General features: G+C 46.8%; 8 protein-coding genes across 12 annotated transcripts; 3 read left to right on the top strand and 5 right to left on the bottom strand.

Annotated features, from left to right (window-relative positions):
- The first annotated feature begins 3 nt into the window (after positions 1 to 3).
- Positions 4 to 1,300, top strand: LOC136199673 (TNF receptor-associated factor 6-like). The gene has a single exon (XM_065989935.1). It carries the CDS (start codon positions 73 to 75, stop codon positions 1,252 to 1,254), a length of 1,182 nt encoding a protein of 393 aa, XP_065846007.1. The 5' UTR covers positions 4 to 72; the 3' UTR covers positions 1,255 to 1,300.
- Positions 1,301 to 1,350: 50 nt separating this feature from the next.
- On the bottom strand, positions 1,351 to 4,088 carry LOC136197916 (uncharacterized). 2 transcript variants are annotated; one of them, XM_065987793.1, is made up of 9 exons: positions 3,902 to 4,088; positions 3,493 to 3,795; positions 2,996 to 3,268; positions 2,669 to 2,941; positions 2,299 to 2,604; positions 1,959 to 2,246; positions 1,823 to 1,912; positions 1,667 to 1,771; positions 1,351 to 1,612 (listed from the first exon to the last, which is right to left on the bottom strand). In XM_065987793.1, the coding sequence occupies exons 1-9, from the start codon at positions 3,957 to 3,959 to the stop codon at positions 1,485 to 1,487; spliced, it is 1,824 nt and encodes a 607-aa protein (XP_065843865.1). In that variant the 5' UTR covers positions 3,960 to 4,088; the 3' UTR covers positions 1,351 to 1,484. The 2 variants fall into 2 exon arrangements, with proteins under 2 accessions (XP_065843865.1, XP_065843873.1); XM_065987801.1 differs by having other exon boundaries at positions 3,493 to 3,792.
- Positions 4,078 to 5,999, top strand: LOC136197939 (limbic system-associated membrane protein-like). The gene is made up of 7 exons (XM_065987826.1): positions 4,078 to 4,096; positions 4,151 to 4,225; positions 4,275 to 4,631; positions 4,681 to 4,935; positions 4,993 to 5,541; positions 5,602 to 5,637; positions 5,692 to 5,999. Exons 2-7 carry the CDS (start codon positions 4,180 to 4,182, stop codon positions 5,841 to 5,843), a joined length of 1,395 nt encoding a protein of 464 aa, XP_065843898.1. The 5' UTR covers positions 4,078 to 4,096; positions 4,151 to 4,179; the 3' UTR covers positions 5,844 to 5,999.
- A 264-nt stretch (positions 6,000 to 6,263) lies between these two features.
- LOC136197984 (centrosomal AT-AC splicing factor-like) lies at positions 6,264 to 8,016 on the top strand. The gene is made up of 12 exons (XM_065987890.1): positions 6,264 to 6,395; positions 6,454 to 6,617; positions 6,662 to 6,760; positions 6,814 to 6,880; positions 6,947 to 7,000; positions 7,111 to 7,182; positions 7,226 to 7,259; positions 7,313 to 7,350; positions 7,403 to 7,457; positions 7,518 to 7,620; positions 7,676 to 7,726; positions 7,788 to 8,016. Exons 1-12 carry the CDS (start codon positions 6,264 to 6,266, stop codon positions 7,918 to 7,920), a joined length of 1,002 nt encoding a protein of 333 aa, XP_065843962.1. The 3' UTR covers positions 7,921 to 8,016.
- Positions 7,970 to 9,900, bottom strand: LOC136197960 (upstream stimulatory factor 2-like). 4 transcript variants are annotated; one of them, XM_065987874.1, is made up of 6 exons: positions 9,190 to 9,900; positions 8,860 to 9,022; positions 8,732 to 8,793; positions 8,575 to 8,669; positions 8,321 to 8,486; positions 7,970 to 8,128 (listed from the first exon to the last, which is right to left on the bottom strand). In XM_065987874.1, exons 1-6 carry the CDS (start codon positions 9,821 to 9,823, stop codon positions 8,115 to 8,117), a joined length of 1,134 nt encoding a protein of 377 aa, XP_065843946.1. In that variant the 5' UTR covers positions 9,824 to 9,900; the 3' UTR covers positions 7,970 to 8,114. The 4 variants fall into 4 exon arrangements, with proteins under 4 accessions (XP_065843946.1, XP_065843938.1, XP_065843952.1 ...); XM_065987866.1 differs by having other exon boundaries at positions 8,204 to 8,486; positions 9,190 to 9,898; XM_065987880.1 differs by having other exon boundaries at positions 7,970 to 8,486; positions 9,190 to 9,430; positions 9,557 to 9,896.
- A 96-nt stretch (positions 9,901 to 9,996) lies between these two features.
- On the bottom strand, positions 9,997 to 13,050 carry LOC136184227 (protein maelstrom homolog). The gene is made up of 11 exons (XM_065971091.1): positions 12,651 to 13,050; positions 12,424 to 12,594; positions 12,247 to 12,331; positions 12,017 to 12,175; positions 11,926 to 11,967; positions 11,739 to 11,869; positions 11,624 to 11,678; positions 11,409 to 11,574; positions 11,239 to 11,349; positions 10,967 to 11,175; positions 9,997 to 10,704 (listed from the first exon to the last, which is right to left on the bottom strand). Exons 1-11 carry the CDS (start codon positions 12,825 to 12,827, stop codon positions 10,121 to 10,123), a joined length of 1,890 nt encoding a protein of 629 aa, XP_065827163.1. The 5' UTR covers positions 12,828 to 13,050; the 3' UTR covers positions 9,997 to 10,120.
- Positions 13,049 to 13,432, bottom strand: LOC136199375 (DNA-directed RNA polymerases I and III subunit RPAC2-like). Its single transcript, XM_065989549.1, has one exon. It carries the CDS (start codon positions 13,430 to 13,432, stop codon positions 13,049 to 13,051), a length of 384 nt encoding a protein of 127 aa, XP_065845621.1.
- Positions 13,433 to 13,468: 36 nt separating this feature from the next.
- Positions 13,469 to 16,790, bottom strand: LOC136184218 (hormone-sensitive lipase-like). The gene is made up of 7 exons (XM_065971080.1): positions 16,467 to 16,790; positions 15,918 to 16,205; positions 15,594 to 15,848; positions 15,336 to 15,524; positions 15,211 to 15,279; positions 14,130 to 15,161; positions 13,469 to 13,926 (listed from the first exon to the last, which is right to left on the bottom strand). Exons 1-7 carry the CDS (start codon positions 16,752 to 16,754, stop codon positions 13,615 to 13,617), a joined length of 2,433 nt encoding a protein of 810 aa, XP_065827152.1. The 5' UTR covers positions 16,755 to 16,790; the 3' UTR covers positions 13,469 to 13,614.
- Between the last annotated feature and the right edge of the window lie 615 nt (positions 16,791 to 17,405).

Here is a 17,405-nt window from a genome sequence, read left to right as displayed (position 1 = left end):
CTTACAGGGCGAGAGGAGAGGAGGGCGGGCAGGCAAGCTGGGCGGCAAGCTGGGCAGGCAAGCTGGGCAGGCATGGCGTCCGACTCTGGCTATGATGCACAATTTCTTGATTTGCCAGACCATCTAACCTGTCCCATATGCTGTACAGGACTGAGAGTGCCGCAGCTGACTCACTGCGGCCATCGATTCTGCGAGACGTGCTTGGAGGTCGTTCGTCGGAAGGATCGATCTCTAGCATGCCCCGTATGCCGCGAAGAATTGGCGTCCAACCAGGTCTACCCGGATAACGCATTCAAACGCGACGTACTCAATCTTCAAGTAAAATGCGACCAGCTTGAAGCGGGATGCACGTGGATAGGAGAATTGAGACAACTTCAAAATCACAACTCTACGTGCGACTTCGTTCTTCTGCAGTGTCCATTAGGCTGCGAAAAGAACATTGTACGTCGGAAAATCAATGACCACGTGAAGAAACATTGCTCTCGTAGGATTATCCGGTGCGAGTATTGCTTATTGCGTTTCGAACAGTGTCAGATCAAAAAGCACTTCGCAGAGTGCCAAAATCTTCCTGTCAATTGCCCTCAGGATTGTGGTCAAGTGCTTGTTCGAAGAGCACTTGCAGTTCATGTGTCCCCTTCGGGAGTGTGTCCTAACACCATTCTGAAATGTGAATTCTCTAATTCCGGATGTGGATTTGTGGGAACTCGGAAGAAGAGAAGCAACCACATGGAAAAAGAAGTGGTTAGCCACTTGTCCATGTCTCATCTCAGAATGCAGGAGCAGCTTAGCGATTTGAAGGAGCAGACACGGTCAGTCGAATTTACTTATTGCTGGCAGGTTAAGGAGTGGTCAAAGAAAGTCGAGGCCTGCAAAAGCAATGAGAAGAAAGCGTTTCTAAGTGAACCTTTTTACATTAGTCAACCAGGGTACAGAATGAAATTGAAATTACGCCCTGTTTCTGGTTCTACTCCCGAGTGTGCAGGAGTTTTTTTGATACGAACAGAGGGTGATTATGATGACGTAATTGGTCCATTCCGAAATACCTATTCGCTGAGTTTCATTGATCAAAGGAAAGGCGGTCAAGATAAAACGCACACGATTACCAAGAAAGACCTTGAAACAAAATTTCCGTTGTCTTTCACGGGAAAAGATGGATTGGGAAAATTGAAATTGATACGGCACGATGAACTCAGTAGAGACTCCTTCATTGTAGACGATTGCCTTTTGATAAAATTGGTAGTCTACAGATGGTAGCTATTTTAGGATCTGTTTCTAAATAAATTGGTCTTGTAATCTTTCACGTAGCCATTTGTGACGGTTTCAGCAAGCTACCTTGAGGTTCCTGTGAGTTTATATGTCTATTGAAGACAGCAGGCGTACTATACACGAATGACTCAAACGAAAGACAGAAAGACAGAAGTCATTTGTTCAAAGAGCGTTATTTATCAGCAATTAGCTTCATGATGACGCTCTAACTACAGTAACTACTTACCAGTGAATACTGAATAAGCAGATGACGGGTGCATTTGCGGCTTTTTCGAGTCACCAATCACGGCATAGGCACGAGATGAATTCATAGACAGCTCCGCTGCTTTTTCTGCAGCTGCAGAGTCTTACAACAACAATTTTATATAAATTACTGAACCAGTGCAAGTGTAGCACTCACTTTTCGTTTGAGTACTTTTACGCCTCAAACAGACGCATCTGGCAGCAACTGCGATAACCAAAGTGCCAAATAGCAGTGCTGACGAAGTTACACCAATAAAGAAGCCTAAATCCAACCAGCTAGAATATGTACGGATTGATTGTCAGCGCACAGAACCTAAGTTTCTCTGTGACTTCTCCAATACATACGTAGCAGTAGTAGCAGTCGTAGTCGTCGTAGTCGTCGTAGTATTCATAGTGAAACGGACTAATTAGAAAAATTAGTAAATACAAAACCTCCTTTGCTTGCTTACCGTTTCCGTAAAGGGTTTTGAGTGTTCGTATTTTTGACTTCACATTACCGCCTGGATAATCGACTCTTATTCCTACGGAGTACATAGTGTCAGGTGAAAGAGACGTCAACGTTGCTACGCCTTTCAGCCATGATTGATGATGATAAATTATGTCAGATTGAATCAGTCCATCACCAATTACAGTTACTTTGAGATGATTTCCACCACTGTAAGAAATGCACCAGCTTAGAGAAATGCTTACAGCCGTCCTTTGATTGATAGACTCTCTTAGGTATACACCCCCAGGAGCTAAAGGAGTTGAAGTTACTATTGTTGAATAGATGTTTTTAAACATACGTACGTCCAATATTGCTAATGATGTTAAATTCCTTGCTTTTACTCTCATCAGAAAAATTGTTTGCGGCAAACACAGAGCAACCGTACGCCAGCCCAGGCAGTAAGTCGCTTGCTGCTGCACAGTATGTCGTGTCTGCATTTTCACCTGAAACAACGTAGGTCACATTATGAAATCTCCCTGTACATCCATCTGCGGTTTTCGCAGTGCACATCAGAGTTGAAGATATGATAACTGTATTTGTCTGCCAACAAATGAGTGATGCCGTTTTGTTTACAATAGTAAACTGAATAGGTAAAGCCAAGTGATTCTCTTAATTATAGTATAATTAGGATGAAACAACGCCAATATATTTAAATGTAAGTGTATTCCTTACCTATAACAACCAGTAACGCTGGCTTGCTTCTTGAGTTATTTCCTATAGGCTTGCACGAATAATTCCCGCTCTCTTTCATACCTCTCAAGACAAGCAGTATTACGCTAGCATTGCGCGAGAGATGCGTAAACGTGAAAGAAGTCGATATCAGTTCATTTTCTCTGTAAAAATGCGCAGACGTTGCTAGTGGAACCGACTCCGAAAAGCACGAAAGGGTCGCATTATCACCAAACTTGACTGGCGAATCAAGGACAAGTTTTGGTTCTGCAGAATCTAGTAGACGGGGTACACGGGGTAAAGTAATAAATAAAAAATAACAAAGCTTACAGTAAACCGTTAACGATGCTGACGCCGTGACGGTTCCCAATACATTTGTCAGGTGGCATGTATAAATTCCAGCGTTGTACCTATTAGCTATCACAGTAATGTTCTTTTTCCCCAAACTGTCTGAAATAGAAGACGTTCCGCCAAGCGATTGACTTGAAAATGTCCAAGATATCGTTGATTGGGGTACACTTAGTAGTATGCTGCATTTGAAAGCGACCTCGGTTTCTTCTTGAACGACAGCATTTGTTGGTTTTACGTTGAATTTGGGAATTTCTGTTGATAAATATACACCATGAATATAAAATACGCTTTAATCAAACCTCTCAAGCTCCGGGCAACAATATGCAATTTTAAAAATTCTCTATCTAAATCTCCCAATCGTCTTTTAATCAAAAATATTAATTTGGTTGTACGCCAATAAGTGTAGACGCGTCATATAATTATTTTATTTAGATAGGTGTCAAAATTTGAGAGGTTTGAGTGTACTTTTATTGTACTTCCGGGTATGAAATCAAATTTTTTGCTGTCTGTTGACAAAGCAAAGGCTGTAGCTCGACATATAAATGTAAATAAGAGATCTGAAAATGCCTTGACAAGAGCCCGTCCTTCCAGGTGGAGCCGACTCGTGCGGTTTGTTTCTTGATAAATGCCGTACTTTGTCGGATCGAGACGACTATCGCTATCAAAGCGATGCCAAGAGATGTTGGCAGGTTCTTTTGTTGAACAGTTGACGTCCAGAGGTGATCCCAGTGCGAAGTAGACCGATCGAGGAGGGAAGTGGGTAAAGGAAGGCGGAACTGCTAAAGAACAGAAGATGCATTAGCAAGGTAATTTTTCTTCTGCATGGTCAACATGCAGAAACGGATTCTGACAAACTAAACTGCAGCGCAGCTTCAAGTTACTGACCTACTGACACTGTTCTCACGGCAAAAATTAGAGCAAAATAAAGATAAGGCCTTGACATGACTGATAAACCGCGCACGCCCGCCGATCGCGTTAATTAGGCGACCACATGAGCGCTGAAGGATGGATGCCAGCGAGTCAACTCAGCACTTTCGCACTTTTCTTTGGCAAAGCTGCTTGCTTTGTCCGGGCAATTCGGTGCGTATTTCCGCTCAGGCCGCGTCAGTAGGGTCTTGCATGTTCTTGCATCAGGTTGTGGGCGTGGACCGCGTGGATCGCAGATGAATCGCCGCGTCGTTTTCGCGTTTTTAGCTCTTCTAGCATCTAGTAAAGCGCCGGCAAGGCTTTCAAACTCACAGTTTAACTCGCTAAGTAGGGTTTGATGTCGATGCAACGACAGCGACGCCCAATCATCAAATTAACACTCACGATGTTTTCTCACGGTTTCCATCTCACCTAACTTACTTTCTCACCGATAGTGGCTTGGATATCAAATGCGCAACTCACGAGGAAGCGACTATTACGTGGTATTCTAAAGAGGAAGGGGCAGTGGCTCTCAACAAATCCTTATTCGGGATCACCGACAACGAACATGTCAGCCGGCTTCGATTGAGCGGATATAAACTTCGTGACGTTATACAAATCATTTTGACCAACGCTTTCTTCTGCTCTGCTACGAGTAAAGGATCTTCTGTCCCTACCAACACCTCCAACTTTGAATTCGCTCTTGGAAGTAACAGCTCCAATCAAGTGATTGAATCGTTTCTCAGGCTGTGTTTTAGAACTCCCTGAACTGGAAAAAGTTCCCCAAAACGCCGCGGTGCGTGAAGGAAACACGGTGCCTTTTCAATGCACTGCTTCAATAGGAGAGCCCCGTCCAACTATTTCTTGGAAATTTACCAGTCAGTTGACTGGGAAGGAAACAGTTTTAGGTGACCTGAGTTTGAAAGCTAGCAGAGACAATGCAGGAACCTATACCTGCATTGCTTCCAATAAATTTGGCTCAGCAAATGCGTCAGCGATATTAGTTGTAGAGTGTGAGTAGAAAATCCAGCTAACAAATGAAATAGACTAACCTTGTTTCTCTCTTTCAGTTGCTCCTGAAAATACCACAGTACACTTTTCGCCAAACAAGTTTTCCTCACAAGACGTGAACGTCACATTGTCTTGTGCATCAAAATCCTTTCCAAAGCCGAATTTGACTCTTTATCTAGACGACAAAAAAATTCACACTGGCCCGTCATTTACAATATCGAAGTTATTGATCAACCTTCCAATTGGTCAACGCGCAAAAAACATCAGCTGCTTGGCTGAAAATTCCTTGGGAAAAAATGCCAGTGAGAAAAAGGAGCTCACTATCGTAGTGCCACCAGATCCTCCGATGAACTTTCAAAAGCTGCCTAATTCATCGTACCTATGCTGGGATTATGGCTTCAATGGCAATTCTCCGTTACTAAATGTTACCCTTTCATGCATGGGCAAAGAATCAAAGGCCCAAAATGTCATACCTGTCAATAATACAAAGAGGGAATGTACTATTCCCAAAGATCTACTAGAAAGTTTTTACGGCTGTCAAGTTTCTACAAGCAACAAATTATTCAGCAGCTTGTGGAGCAACACAGTCATTTACCTTCATTTACCAGGTATTGCTTACTAGCTGTAAATTAGTAAATTAGCAGTGCAGTTTATTTTTCTCTCCGTAGATAATACCACAATCTCTCCTCCAACTGAAGGTAAAGGTAGACTATACTGTCCAGGACTATCTATACGTGGCAATGTATGTATGTATTTAGAGACAGGCTCGGGATTTATGATCGGAATTGTCATCGGAATTCTCGGCTTTATCATTGTAGTTATACTTGGAGTAATTTGGAGCCTAAAACGTCGCGTGCATAGATTTGTAAGAGAATTTTTTATTGACAGAAATCTAAACTTGCCTCATTAGTTAGCCATAGTGTTGCTCTAAACTTGATTTTCTCAGTGTTCCTTGTCTTTCTGTAAAACGCCCAATTCATCATTGGGCTTGGAATTTTTGTTCGTGGAATTTTTGTTCGCCAATGTCTTTTTTCTAACTTTGCTTATAAAATGACATACAAGTGGAGTTAGGGTTCCTTCCGCTTCCGCTGAAGCCTGATATAGATATAACGTTCCAAAACACGGAAAAAGGAAGGAATACGAGGCACAGTGTGTCGTAGAAAAGGACTCAAATGCACACGTCTTTGTCTATTGGCACAATCCATGCTAAGTTCCTACACCTGTACTGTAGGTGGACAGCTTAGTTATCCCTGGGTCGACTGAGCTGCTGGACATAGAGCATAGATCTGGTGGACTATCTGGTGGACATGCTCTAGCGCGCGTTTGAACAATGGCGACCAAAAACGCAGAATACACTTTTTGCAGCGTTTGCCGGCTCAATCATAATGCAGGACGTAAACACATCTATAGCAAAACGCACACGTCTAAGCTTGGCTCTCTAATAACGAGATTTACCTCGAAAGTGAGTCGTCTTCGATTACATCTAGATCGAATCAGCTTGTTTTGCTTTTCGCGCGTAGCTAAAAGATGCCCGACGCGCATTGAAGCGTCCTGACGTCGATATCGGCTCGTACGAGGCAACGGCGAACGTATGGTGTTACTGCTGTAAATTGGAGGTAAACAAACACGTGACAAACGGGGATATAACGATTAAATACGGAGGAATTATTGAACACATGGCAAGGTAGAAGACGAATTGAACTAGCAGTTTAGTTTTACATTACCTAGTGATGATCACCACAAAAATACTCGTCATTGGTTCTGGGAAAACGGTTGTGACGTCAAACTCCAACCTCAATATTTAGTTCACCAATTAGAATACGACAAGTAGAACAAGTAGTGGTTCGGAATAAATGTCATTTTACTTTTGGGGGTATCAGATACAAAGAAGCGTTAGAGTCTGCAATAGATGAAAAAGAGAGCATTCTTGCAGCCAAAAGAAATGAGGTATACAAGCCTAGGCACTGACTTACACGCATACCTGTACCATTATGTAATGAATTTTCTATGTAGGAGGCAATTACTATCAAGCAACAGGAGATGCAGCGCTCGTTTCTGTTATCTCAGGTACTGCGGAGAGTCAGCCGTAGATAAAGAAAACAAGGCTGTATCCAACTCATTTCCTAACTGATATTGATACTAAAACTGTGTTGGTCTTCCTGATCGAAATTCTACAGTCACAAAACAGGAAAACTACGAATGAAGCTAAAGCTGTCGCTACGCCACTGCCGTCCGCAGCAGCAGCAAAGGTCAGAGTTCAAAATGTGTTTTCTAACGTGACAAATGCACTAGACTGGGAAAAAATTTCGTGGAAACGTTCATACAGGTCTGATCATTTCCTATTTGCTAAAGATGATTACTTAGCTGTAATTAATGAAGGCGCTACACCTCCCTGGCTCCGTGACGACGACGATGACGTATGTAGACTAAAAATGTTCACATTTGCAAATTAGATTGTCTGTCCTATAGGATGATGAGCCAATGCCTGTGATTGGTCCATCAGAGGACGCATTTAGAGAGCACGGTATGCGCCCAAGTCAGACAATTAATTAATTGCCTTTTTACACAATCCCGTTCTCTGAAGTTACAAACGAGAGAAGACGAAAGAGAAATCCAAACCGAGTTGGAGCAAATTTCGCGCAAAAAGTGAAAGAGACTAGGGAAAGGCAAGACGACGACGAGAAATGGTACCGAATAGAAAGACATTTTAGAGCGTGCAATCATTACCATTTCCTCGTTTAGGCTTCCCTCATTCGGTCGCGTGTGGAATCACGGACCTCGATCTCATTCAAAGTATAATGATAATAAATACATAACGTGGGGTTGTATTATAATCTGGTGATTGATCATTTAGATTGGAATTTATTTCCGAGAGAAAGGGGCACAATTCATCAGCTGAATCGTCTGCAGCCCCACCAGATGTAAAGCCTTACGTTTCTAAGAAGTGGACGACTGATGACGACGTAGAAAAGAACCCAAATAGTTAATAGAAGCATAAATACCTTACACAATCGCCTTCACCCGTGGATACGGAAATGAATGTATGACATCGATCATAACTATTGCAAAACGGCTAAGCTAACAACATATATATATCAAACAGCAGCAGTACAGTACAGCAAACTATTCCCCCACCATCATGTGTATTACCTGCTAAAACACTGCTACGCTAGCCAGCCAGTCACATCAGAAGGCCTATTGGAAAGGAGCAAAAGGGAACAAAACCAACAGTTAGGAGACACACACGCATCACCATCACGGTTCAATTACAGTTAGAAATTATCCCCCGACATCATTTTTTTTATCCCTGCTCCGACGTGGATATCACCTCCGTCGTGACTGCCTGCGCTTGCGTCACAATTTCAATGCCCATTTCGCTAAGCTTGCCTTTCAGTATGGCGTTCTCCTTCTCGACGTCCGAAAGGCGCGCTTTCAGCATTTGCTTTTCCATGAGCACTTGCTCGTGCTCTTGCAACATTTGAACCATTCGAGAGTTCGTCGCTTGAAGCTCCTGGATGTAGTCGACTGTCTTGGCGAGGACGCCACCTTTGGACTGCAAGAAAACAGATCATTTGAAATTTCTCCGTTGAGACACTTATGGATAGATACGCAATACAAGATTTTGATCCAGATGTTAATACCTGCCCTTGCTTGGACGTGTCCTCCTGACATTCGGGTATGATTTTCGCCAGTTCTGATATCCAGGCGTTGATCTTGTCACGTCGTCGTCTTTCCACTGGAGACAAGTGAAGTGAAAGTGCACGGGATGTGATTATATATATATATCTTCGTTTTCACCTTCATTGTGAGTGGATCTTCGTCTGTCGTCTCTCATAGCACGAGATACGGTGGGCGCTTTCCTGCAGGAGAAAAGTCCATAAGCATTGAATTTTAAAACTTTAAATCGTATTGATCTTTGTTCTTACATTGTGACGGACACATTCGCTTGTTCCGCCCCCACTCTCGGTGCGATCGTTCTATGCGGCACTTGCGCAGCTTGGCCAGTCTGTCCGGCGACGCTCACGGCAGCGGCGGCTTCTTGAGTGGCAGTCTGAGCAGCCGACGTCGGAAGCATCACATAGAATTGCCCTAAAAATTTAAAAAAAAAAAAAACGATAAAGTCAGAGTCTAAATTATACAAAAATCACACGCGTCTCTCCCTATCATGCATATTCATGACCACGAGATCACCACACCAAAACAACTCTTCAAGATCATCCCCATTCTACGAGCTCTAACCAAGAGAGATTACTCACCCCCTGCAGCCTGAGCGAACTGAACTCCGGGAATTATCCCAGGCACCGTATCGCCGCTCACGACCGCTTGCGCCGCCGCCTGTTCGCCGCCGCCCGTCGCGCTTCCGCTGCTTCCACCGCTTGCGCCGCCGCCGCCGCCGCCGCCGCCGCCGCTTCCTCCTCCGCCGCCGCCCGCTCCGCTTCCCGAAGCGGCGGAAAAGAGAAAGAAGCGGCCGTCGGCGTCCGTCGCGCCGATCACCTGCTGCGAAATACTTCCCGCCTGGGTCGTGTGGAACACTTGCGACGGACTGAGAAGCTTCGGGACGTCGTTTCGCGACGCGGACGACGCGGACGTCGCCGTCGCCGCCGTCGGGCTCAGTTCGAGTACCTGTTCGGCGCCGATAACGGTCGCTTGGGCGTCGGCCGACGCGGCGACTGTCTCTCCGGCGCTCGTTTGAAGGATTTCCGTCGACGCGATGACGACTGTGCCGTTGGAGCTCGCTTCGTGGACCTCCGATTCGGTTACGTGAGACGCGGCGGCCGACGCCGATTCGTCGGCGCGTCGCGAGGTGTCCGGGTCTTCGTCGTCGCTGGCGGTGATCATTGGGTCGGTTGAAATTTGCGCGGGTACGGTCGTCGAGGGGCTTTGGGTCATGTGGTGCGACGCGATGTCACATGAAAGGGGCTATCGCGGCACGAGGGCTCTGCGCGAAGGTCCGCGAGGAATGAGGGTCATGTGAGTCGAGAGGGAGTCGTGCGTGTTCGAGGCGAACGCTGATTGGTCGGCTTGGGGACGAGAACGCGTGACGTCAACATTGCCCGTATAACTTGCACCTTATTGGGAAAGTCCTTATATATTTTGATTAGGCAACGGCGTTTTGAAATTATATCTTCTCAACTCAACTCAACAAGAAAAAATAGTCCGCAAGAATAACCTTTGGCTCAGCTAACGTCATTTCCTCGGCGTGCCTCTTCCAATTCCAGCCAAAGAGAACGACGGTATGGCCATAGTGGGCAACGGAGCCTGAAGACGCGGATTAGGAGCAAACATGGCAGGAGGCAGCAATCGAGGAATGGACGCTGCAGGGCCATGGAGACCCCGAGTCAAACTCAGAGCAGGTGCAGGTGCCACAAACCGCGGCTGCGATGGCTTCGACGGCGGTGGCCGTGGTGGCCGTGGCGTCGGTGGCCGTGGCAGCAGTGGCAGTGGCTGTGGCTGTGGCAGCGGCGCACTGAGCTGCTCTTTGAAATAATTCAAATCGAGTTTTTCGAGACGCTCTAGCACCGACAACGGCATCGTGGATTCGCTGGAGAACTTAGCCGACGGCGTTTTGTTGTAGTAGCTCAGCTCGGGATGATCGACCTTGAACCTCGACATGGACGCGCGTTCGGCAGAGTGGTGAATGCCGACTGACGTTTCGAAGTCTTTCTGCTCCTTGGCGGAGATCTCGTTGGCGCGAACGTAGACGGTGTCGGACGGTTCTTCGTCGCTTTCTTCTTCGTAGTCTTGTTGTCTTGCGTCGCGAGTGTCACGTTCTTCAAGCAAAAGTAGAATTAGAAATGGGGTGAATACCCCTACCCCCCCCGCCCTTTTATACCCCATTCAAAAAAATAGCCCCAGGTTCTAATAAAGCCCCAGGAGTACTACATGTATTAGAAAGCCCCTGAAGTGAATTGGCCCGGTATATAGAAATTAATGTTTAATTAGTAATTACAACGTATGTGCCCATGAGTTGAAATAAAAAATAGAGCTCCAGGGGTAATGGGTATCTATGTTCTTAATTCTCTATAGTTTTACCTGTTGAAGTAGATCCGGGTCGTTTTGGCGAAGTCACTGACCGTTCGTCCCCTACTCCCGGAGTGGATGTCGGAAGCGTCAACTCATACGGATCAACGACGGCATAACAGGTTGCGCTTTCCGGCTCCGGTTCGCCCGACTCCGAAGGCATGTGCTTGGACGTGACGTTGATGTCGTACAGGAAACACAATTCATTAGACAACGCAAAACTACGAAGAAACAATGAACAACGTCATACAAAAAAAGAGATGACAGAAATAATGACGTCATACCAGTATTTCTGAGCAATGGCAAGGGAGCATTCCTTGGTAACGTGACTGTTCTCTTCATCCACATTCCCAAACTCGTCCGTCATGTCGAAGCATCCTTGATGAAACATGCACCTAAATAAATAAATAAATAAATAAATAAATAAATACATTGTCTCCGGACTTTTGCTTACCTTATGTTCAGCTCGTAATCGAAGCCAATGGTTCGAAGCAGGTGAGTGGCATATCCATATGAAAGCGGCGCGTCACTGCTCTCATTCAGTCGAAGTGAATGATTATGAAGATCTATGAAGAGGCCCTCCAATTCGTGAACGGCGTCTCTCAGACGATTTGGAACGCCTTAAGAAGAAAAAAAAAGATACTCTTTTTCTTAAAAAGATATGCTGACCTGCAACATCAGCTAGCCAAGCAAGGCAAGTTCGAGCAACAGAAACGCAGCTTGCCTAGAGAAAAAAATAAATTAAATAACCGAATCAAAAAAATATAAATTTATACAGCATAACCTCGGTGTAAATAGGAGGAACGATTTTCGTAGACTCTGGATTAATGAAGCAGATTGCTTCTCGCCACAGATTCCCATAGTCGCGTCGCGCGTCCTTGAAGTCCCCAACCGGTATTTTATGTCGAAGTTTGCCTGGATAGATAAGAGATATCGATGCCCCCGAATTGCTCGGACATGAAAGCATTTACTCGCTCGTTCCACTTCGTACCGATAGCCCATAGGAATATCACCTTACGCGATAAATTAATTAAAATAAAAATTCTTTCTCTTTCTCGCCACCTGGATGAATAAATCGGTGAAATGTGTCCTTGACGCCAGACTTCAAGCTATACTGGACGATTCCCAACTCGACGGGCCGACAATGAACCGGATTGTCGGCGTCCGGAAGATCCGTCAAAAGCTGAAAATGAAAGAAGTAGAAAATCTGCTCGCAAACGCCTGGAAAAAATTTTTTCAAAAAATAGTCATTTTTCGCCTCCCCCCCCCCCCCCCAAAAAACAAGCGAGTACGTTTTCCGGGCAGAAAATTGGCGCGATCGATTTGCCTGTGTAGCGCTCTTCGCGCCTCGTTCTCTTCCTGAACATCGACTCGAGTCTAAACAAAACAATGGGAGAAAATAATTAATTCCTCGCACTCGCGGGGATTCCTCTCCTCCTCCTCCTCCTCCTCCTCCTCCTCCTCCTTACGGCAAGTGGCACGCATCGGCTGTCTAAAATCACACGCGGCACATTCGGAACTTGCACGACGGTCTCCGTTGAGGCGGGGCCCCCTTCGCCGACGAGCGGGATGCCACGCGCTTCGGCCTTCACCGTTTTCGCTAGATTCTGATAGTAGGCTTTTTCTCCGGCCGACATCGCCTTGGAAAAGAGTCGTTTCGAAGAGGAATGGACGCACGAGAGGCCGCCGGGCTTACGCTCCATTTCGGCGCTGCAATTGGCGGCATTTTCGCCATCGACGTGTTGGGTGAGAGTTTGCCGCTCAATATTAGGTCGTCGCGCAGGCGTTGCATGTAGAAGAAAAAGGCATTCGGCGGCGGCTTCTTCTTCTTCTTCTTCGCCTGGAACGTCTGGGCCACGTACTCGGCGTCCATCTGCGTCCGGGAAAACGACAGTTGTCACGTGCAGTTTCGTGCGAATTCTCAACGAGAGTCTCAACGCGTCCTGCGTGGTCTCCTGCGTGTGTAGTTAGTGCTTGTCTCTGTCGTTTTATCTAAAAAATTGATAGAAACCCGTGCGTTAAAATGTTCTCCCTGATTTCTACTCGTTGCTCTCTTTTCGTTCAATGATCAATCTATTCTATTACATGTCTACTCTATTCTGTGTCCATATATCCGGTATCTGGCTGCATGCTCCTAAAACGGTCGAGGCTCTTCTCAAATGTATCGAGAACGTGTTGCGACGCCTCCTCGAGATCTCGGAGCCCCTTTGCTAGGACGTCGATTGCCGGCGTGTCGTTCGTTTGGATTCGTACGCTGATCTTTCGCTCGAACGGATGCGGCACCGTGTAGCCGACGAACGTCGTCTGGGGATTCTTCGTCATGACGTAGCGAAGTGCGTTTCCTAGCGTGTGATCTTCGTCGTCGAAAGAGAACGACATGCACGTCTCGTCGTCGGGATTTTCCGTCGGGAGAATGTGCAATCGTCGCGACGACTGCTCGTCTGCAGCTGAGGACGATTTTGCACGCTTTTTCGACATCAGGTCCAAGAAGAGAAAAAACGTGCGCTAACGGTCTGTAGGACATTTATATATTGAGAAAAATATTGCCCTAAAAACAAAAAAACCTAGCCTTTCTCACATCCCAAAAATTCCCCAATTGTGTTTATATATATATATACCTTCCTCATCGGCCCAAACACCACAAAAACGAGTAAGAAATTTTACTCTTTCCGGTCTTCGCTGTCCACCGATGTTTCGACGGCGTCCACGGACGACGAACCACTTTCGTTTACAGACTCGAGCAAGTCTGCCATGCCCGCTACTTTTCTGCTTCTCCTCTGCTTGTGCTTGAGAACTCGGGCGATGAGTTGAAGGCACGTTTCGGCGCCCCTCTTCGCTTCCTTGCCCATCGAACAGCTGAGGAAACCGTGCGGAACATTGTCAATGAGATGAAGCGTGACGGGAGCGCCGGCAGAGCGCAGGCGACGCGCAAAGGCTATAGAGTCGTCGAGGAGAGGATCAAGATGAGCAGCCTAGTAAAAAAAGTCAAAATTAAATCAGAAAAGACTGCGGAGCCCTCAATTAGTAAACGTCGTTAGGAAAGGGCTGGCCTGGTCTAAAAGTAAGACAAGACCTACAAAATGATTGGGATTCCCAGCATATGTCTCACTAGTATAATAAGGTTTTCCCTTGCGTATGGGTCCCCCAGTGAATGACCTATAAGGAGGACTCTTACCACAAGATGCGTCGGTGGAAAACGAGCCAACACGGCATCGTCGGCGAAGTACGGAGACACGAGTGGATCGCTTGTCAGAGGCGGATGCTTCCCAGTGAAAAGAGTCTCCTTAGAACAGACGCCCTTCTTCGCTTTATTCTTATCCTTATTCGCTTTCCCTTTCTCGCCGTCGCCGTCGCCGTCGCCGTCATGCGGCTCTCGCGACGTCGTCGTCGCTCGTCTCGTAAAGAACGACTTGACTTGAGACCATTTCTCCTCAACAAAATGTCCCAAACGAAACTCGCGCGATCGATGATGATCATCCATGGGATGAACGAACGCCGACGTCGCCGTAGCATTCTCATCCTGATTCGCCTCGCCCATTTTCGTCTCGTCGACGTCGGGCCTCTTAAAAACAACAAAGGAATCATTCGAACCCAAACTAGTTTCATCATCCTCGTCGTCGTCATCGTCGTCATCGTCATCATTCAATTTCCGAATCGCTGGCTCCGATTTGCATTTCCGAATGTCGCCGTTTGTGTCGCCATGACGACGCGGGCTACTTGGCAAGTCGTCGAGTAGCCCTTCGATCGCATCGCTTGCGTCGACGCTCGACGTGAAGAGCGAATTCAAGACGGCGTCCGGATCGACGGAGTCGGTTTTCTCGTCCGGCTCCTTTCCCACGTAGGCGGCTAGGCATTTGACGAGAATACCGCGCAATAGAAACGGATCCATCACGCTGAGAAGTCGCGACGGCGAGAGGGAGTAGCGTACGAGATAGGCGCCGTAGACGGGCACGATTCCGTCCGGAATTCGTATGCCGGCTTCTATCGCTTTGAGCGCTACGCCGACGGTGAAATTGCCGCCGGCGGAGTCGCCGGTGATGCAGACGCGACGTGCCGTCGTGTGAAGGCAGGACGGATTGGCGAGCGCCCAGGCGTAGGCGAAAAAGGCGTCGTCTAGGCCGCGAGGAAAGGGGAATTCAGGCGCGAGGGAGTAGTCGACGGAGAGGATGGGCACGTTGAGGTCGCGAGCCCAGTTGCGCAGATAGACCTAGAGAAATGAAAGGGGAGATTCATCGAGACGGAGATCGAGAGCCTACTTCGTGCGATTTGGACGACTGAGCGACGAAACCGCCACCGTGATAATGAATGAGAAGTTTATCACTAAACTAATAAAGAAAAAAATATTTATTAGAAGCTCTTTGTTATTGATTCTATAGTGTACCTTCGTTTGGTCGTCTCGATAGAGAAGAAGTCGTACTTGGACTCTCTGCGGTTCCGCCGCTTCGTTTAGAGGAGCCTGTATCATCACCTCCCCTCCCTCCGTCTTCACGCTGGGAAGATAAACGGGCTCCGCGGGCAAGCTGAACGAATTATTGATCGCCACCGAAGAACTCACCAACTTGGGAAAATGCTAGAGAGACGAGACAACTCCAATCAATCGTGCGCAAGCGAGACTACTTCTTTCTCCCCCCTTTCCTACCTTAATCAAAGATCGTTCTGTGAGCGACCAGAACGCCTTGGCGAAGTTCACGTCGCAATCCGCCGTCAAATCGACGATCATCTCGGCTCTCTTTCTCGGATTGGCCATGTATTTGAACGAATTGGCGAGCGATGCGGCCGTCACGCGAAGCGACGTCCCGTCGCCGCCGTCCTTGTTGTACTTTCGATAGCCCTCGCCGTACGCCGCCATGGCGATATTGACAGTCCGTAGAAGAGGTCTCATGGAAGAGGCATACTTAGAGAGAGAGAGAGAGAGAGAGAGAAGAACTTAGATAAAGGAAACGTCTCTATTTTTATTACTTACTTGAAATCCAAGACAAGATCCGTAGAATTCCGTTCTCGACATCGTTTCCATTCGATGAATGGTCTCCAAGGGAAGCTTGTCTTCGGCCGGAAAGACGTTCTGATTCGCCGTGTCGCTGCACTCCGCCATGACGACGGCGAGATTGAGTAATTTCTTCAAGCCACACAGCACCTCGGCGAACGAGGCGACGTCATTGAGAGTCGCCGCTGCCGTGAAGATCTTGTTCTTCTTGTTCTTCCAGCACTTTCGCGCCAATCGCACCAACCTCGTAACGCATCGATCGCAAATCTTAAAAAAATCAATATGATTAATTATGGCCTCAGATCGCGCAAAGTGATCACGGAAATATTTATTATCGCCTCAGATCCGCTAAGTGATCACGGGAAATATTTATCTCAAAAAATCAATTATCGCCCTCAGATCCGCAAAGTGATCATTTATCTCCTTAGTCATTCAGAATGACAATCTTTTAGAGGGTGCTCTAGCGCGCAACGTCGGTCCTAGGACCTCAGCACGCTCTAGCTTAAAAATTTACATAGTGTCTCTTACCTTGAGAAGACTTCGGTATCCGTTTCCTCGTACGTCCTCCGAGAAATCGTACAGCTTTGCGTACGGCGCTATTTCTCGACAGAGCAACTCTAAGCTGTCCAACGTCGCGCGTATCGTCTCGAATGCGTCGACCGAACGCTCGGCGCGCGTCTTGAGCGAATCCTCGTGAAAGTGAGCGATTACGGACGCGAGATCGCGAAGAGTGGAAATGTTATGATAGAGGGTTTCGAAGTCGTCGACGAGAAGCGGCTCGAATTCGACGCAATCTCTTTCGGACGGCGATTCCATTCTTTTGTTGCGACAACCGTCACCCGGATATTCCTCTAGCGGTATACGGGCGTCGTATGTAACCACAGCGCCCGTGACAAAAAAATAGATACAGCATGGCGTCTCATTTCAGCGCGAATCAGGTCTTTCTCTGAACTCTTATTTACCCGTTTTGTTGCATTTTGTATTTCCCGCAGTATCAAGACGCGTTTCGATCGTCTCGCTTGGGAAATTGGGAAGTTCAGAAAGTTTACAAAGAGGTTCTGTTGTTTTACGTCGTCCGCGTTCGCTTTTCGACGTCTTCTCGCAGCGTCCCAGCAGACTCGAAGGCTACACGGTGCCAATAACCAACGAACGCGGTCATCTTCTGCCCGGAGTGCGACGATCGAAAAAATCGCCATGGGGATCGTTTAGAGGCACTTGGCAATTGACAAAGGCAGATATGATTAGAACGGTGCCGAAGACGATGCCTGTGTGATTGGTACAGCGACAGGAATGCATGCAGGCATGCTTTAGTTCTAGGCTAAGCAATTCAATAGGTATTGCAGTTTTTTCATCAAAGACAAATGGTGTTTTTTCACGCGTGACAAACGCGAATCTGGCGGCACTGTAATGTACTCTGATGCAGTAGTGATTGAAAACCCATAGCTATCAACGTCACCTCAATAGCAA

The sequence above is a fragment of the Oscarella lobularis genome, chromosome 1, assembly GCF_947507565.1.
Source record: "Oscarella lobularis chromosome 1, ooOscLobu1.1, whole genome shotgun sequence".
NCBI lineage: Eukaryota > Metazoa > Porifera > Homoscleromorpha > Homosclerophorida > Oscarellidae > Oscarella > Oscarella lobularis.
Note: the sequence above shows the minus strand (reverse complement) of the source record. Positions and strands in the feature narration are given on the sequence as shown.

Coding starts and splice junctions, on each gene's coding strand:
- LOC136199673 (XM_065989935.1), top strand. CDS start 73: ATGGCGTCCGACTCTGGCTATGATGCACAATTTCTTGATTTGCCAGAC.
- LOC136197916 (XM_065987793.1), bottom strand. CDS start 3,959: ATGTCAAGGCCTTATCTTTATTTTGCTCTAATTTTTGCCGTGAGAACA. Junction 1,772..1,822: donor GAAGTCACAGAGAAACTTAG/GTTCTGTGCGCT, acceptor GGTTGGATTTAG/GCTTCTTTATTGGTGTAACT. Junction 1,613..1,666: donor TAAAAGTACTCAAACGAAAA/GTGAGTGCTACA, acceptor TGTTGTTGTAAG/ACTCTGCAGCTGCAGAAAAA.
- LOC136197939 (XM_065987826.1), top strand. CDS start 4,180: ATGAATCGCCGCGTCGTTTTCGCGTTTTTAGCTCTTCTAGCATCTA. Junction 4,226..4,274: donor TTTAGCTCTTCTAGCATCTA/GTAAAGCGCCGG, acceptor CTCGCTAAGTAG/GGTTTGATGTCGATGCAACG. Junction 4,936..4,992: donor AGCGATATTAGTTGTAGAGT/GTGAGTAGAAAA, acceptor TCTCTCTTTCAG/TTGCTCCTGAAAATACCACA.
- LOC136197984 (XM_065987890.1), top strand. CDS start 6,264: ATGGCGACCAAAAACGCAGAATACACTTTTTGCAGCGTTTGCCGGCTC. Junction 6,618..6,661: donor ATTATTGAACACATGGCAAG/GTAGAAGACGAA, acceptor TACATTACCTAG/TGATGATCACCACAAAAATA. Junction 7,727..7,787: donor GGACCTCGATCTCATTCAAA/GTATAATGATAA, acceptor TTGATCATTTAG/ATTGGAATTTATTTCCGAGA.
- LOC136197960 (XM_065987857.1), bottom strand. CDS start 9,823: ATGACCCAAAGCCCCTCGACGACCGTACCCGCGCAAATTTCAACCGAC. Junction 9,023..9,189: donor GTTCGCTCAGGCTGCAGGGG/GTGAGTAATCTC, acceptor TTAAATTTTTAG/GGCAATTCTATGTGATGCTT. Junction 8,794..8,859: donor GCGAATGTGTCCGTCACAAT/GTAAGAACAAAG, acceptor TTTCTCCTGCAG/GAAAGCGCCCACCGTATCTC.
- LOC136184227 (XM_065971091.1), bottom strand. CDS start 12,827: ATGGACGCCGAGTACGTGGCCCAGACGTTCCAGGCGAAGAAGAAGAAG. Junction 11,575..11,623: donor TTGGCTAGCTGATGTTGCAG/GTCAGCATATCT, acceptor TTTCTTCTTAAG/GCGTTCCAAATCGTCTGAGA. Junction 10,705..10,966: donor ACCCGGATCTACTTCAACAG/GTAAAACTATAG, acceptor TTTTGCTTGAAG/AACGTGACACTCGCGACGCA.
- LOC136199375 (XM_065989549.1), bottom strand. CDS start 13,432: ATGTCGAAAAAGCGTGCAAAATCGTCCTCAGCTGCAGACGAGCAGTCG.
- LOC136184218 (XM_065971080.1), bottom strand. CDS start 16,754: ATGGAATCGCCGTCCGAAAGAGATTGCGTCGAATTCGAGCCGCTTCTC. Junction 15,849..15,917: donor GATCTTGTCTTGGATTTCAA/GTAAGTAATAAA, acceptor TCTCTCTCTAAG/TATGCCTCTTCCATGAGACC. Junction 15,280..15,335: donor ATCGAGACGACCAAACGAAG/GTACACTATAGA, acceptor TTTCTTTATTAG/TTTAGTGATAAACTTCTCAT.